Source organism: Frankliniella occidentalis, unplaced genomic scaffold (assembly GCF_000697945.3).
Source record: "Frankliniella occidentalis isolate FOCC.00 unplaced genomic scaffold, Focc_3.1 Scaffold8, whole genome shotgun sequence".
Lineage (NCBI taxonomy): Eukaryota > Metazoa > Arthropoda > Insecta > Thysanoptera > Thripidae > Frankliniella > Frankliniella occidentalis.
The window spans coordinates 1,161,725-1,163,199 of NW_026267138.1; the positions used below are offsets into that span (position 1 = coordinate 1,161,725).

The 1,475-nt window shown below is 60.5% G+C and overlaps 1 protein-coding gene across 3 annotated transcripts in view; it reads right to left on the reverse strand.

Moving 5' to 3' along the window:
* Positions 1–1,475, reverse strand: part of LOC113209727 (protein Wnt-16-like) — a 94,676-nt gene that overhangs the window by 19,793 nt on the left and 73,408 nt on the right. For all 3 annotated transcript variants that reach the window (XM_052275285.1, XM_052275281.1, XM_052275289.1), the window contains exon 4: positions 739–898. In XM_052275285.1, coding sequence (XP_052131245.1) covers positions 739–898 — 160 coding nt within the window. The remainder of the gene's footprint in view (positions 1–738; positions 899–1,475) is intronic.

A 1,475-nucleotide genomic window follows, 5' to 3' on the forward strand; every position in this document is an offset into this window, starting at 1 on the left:
GGCGTGGCGTGGCGCGGGGCGGACATTGAGACATGTGTCTGAGGATTACCGTCCGGGCGGCGGCGATCTGAAACAGTGCGGGGCACAGGACTGGGGGACGGGAGGAGAGAAGGGGAGGGAGAAGAGGGAGGAAAGAGGGGAAAGGTCTCGTGCAGACGCGCCGTCCGTTTTCCACTCGATTGAAGAGAACTCAACTCATGCACCCCCTCCCCTCCTTCCCCTCCCCTGCTCCGGAGCCAGCCTTGCGCTGTGTCGATTCCAGCAGCAGGGGGCACCTCCGGCCTCCGGTCCGTTTGGGTTGACTCCGGGCCACTCCGGGCTGATGCTACCACCACCCCTCTCCTCCCCCTCCATCATCTCGACTTGCCCCTCAAGGAGCCCCCTCATGATTCCCCCACCCTCCTTTCCCTCCCCTCTGCTGCTCATCAAACTCGGACGCGCATTTTACTATTTTCAACGTCATTACTGCAAGCTGCAAGAGCGAGGGAGACAAGTGTGCGCTGTGCGCAGGGCGGGGGTGGGGTGGGGGTGGATTGAAAGGAGCACGAGTGGTCTATGGCGGGGGCTTTGACTCCTCAGAGCAGTCTGCTACCGTGGCGGAATAAAGTCAGTCGTAGAGTTCAGTGCTCCTTTCCGGCTCCATGACTTGTCCAGTCCCTGTCCAGTGGGCTAACGCTATAGTGAGCCAGTTGCGCGCAGTTCAGTCGGTTTAGTCAGTCGTTGAGCCGTTGGTCTTACCTGCAGCCGCCCCACTTCCAGCCCTGCGGCGTGGTGCGCTGGTCCGCGCGGCCCGGGTCGCAGCCGCAGTCGGTGAGCTCGCCGCCGGAGCACGCCTGGGTAATGGCGTGCGCCACGCCCGCGCTCGTCACCGCGTAGATGAAGGCCGTCTCCTTGCTGCCTGCGGACACACGAGAACACAGAGGGGGCTGTAAGGCGCGGCAAGTCTAGCTGGAGAAAGGATTCAAGCATTTTGCAAACAAATTCTTAAACACGTTTTTCAAAAGCTCTTTGTTTGAAAATTCAAATCGAGGCTGGAGGCCGGAGGGGTCATGGGCACGGCGGGGACGGGCCGGCTGGAGTCAGCTGCCGCCGCGCTCCGGCTGCCGATGCAGTCGCCCGTCAAATATTGAGAGAGCAAAGTTTTATCCCCCACCCCCTTCTAAAGTTGGCTGCAATGAAAGTGATATTATGCAGAGGAACGTCAACTGCATCTCCTGCGAGTGGAGGGTTGGGGGAGAATATATAACAGTAGCCCGCCACCTCCCGACTCTGCGGGCGAATGAGTCGTCGCTAGTCGCACGAGTACGGCAGAGATAGAGCAGCAGCCAGGCCAGTGGGCTGTGGCTCAAGCTCCATAGCGCTCTGCTAGAGCAGCGGCTTCCAGGCTCCAAGCTCTATGGAGCTCTGCAAAAGCAGCAGTGTCCTCCAGCTCAAGCTCCATGGGGCTCTGCAAGAGCAATGGCTCCCCGGCTCAA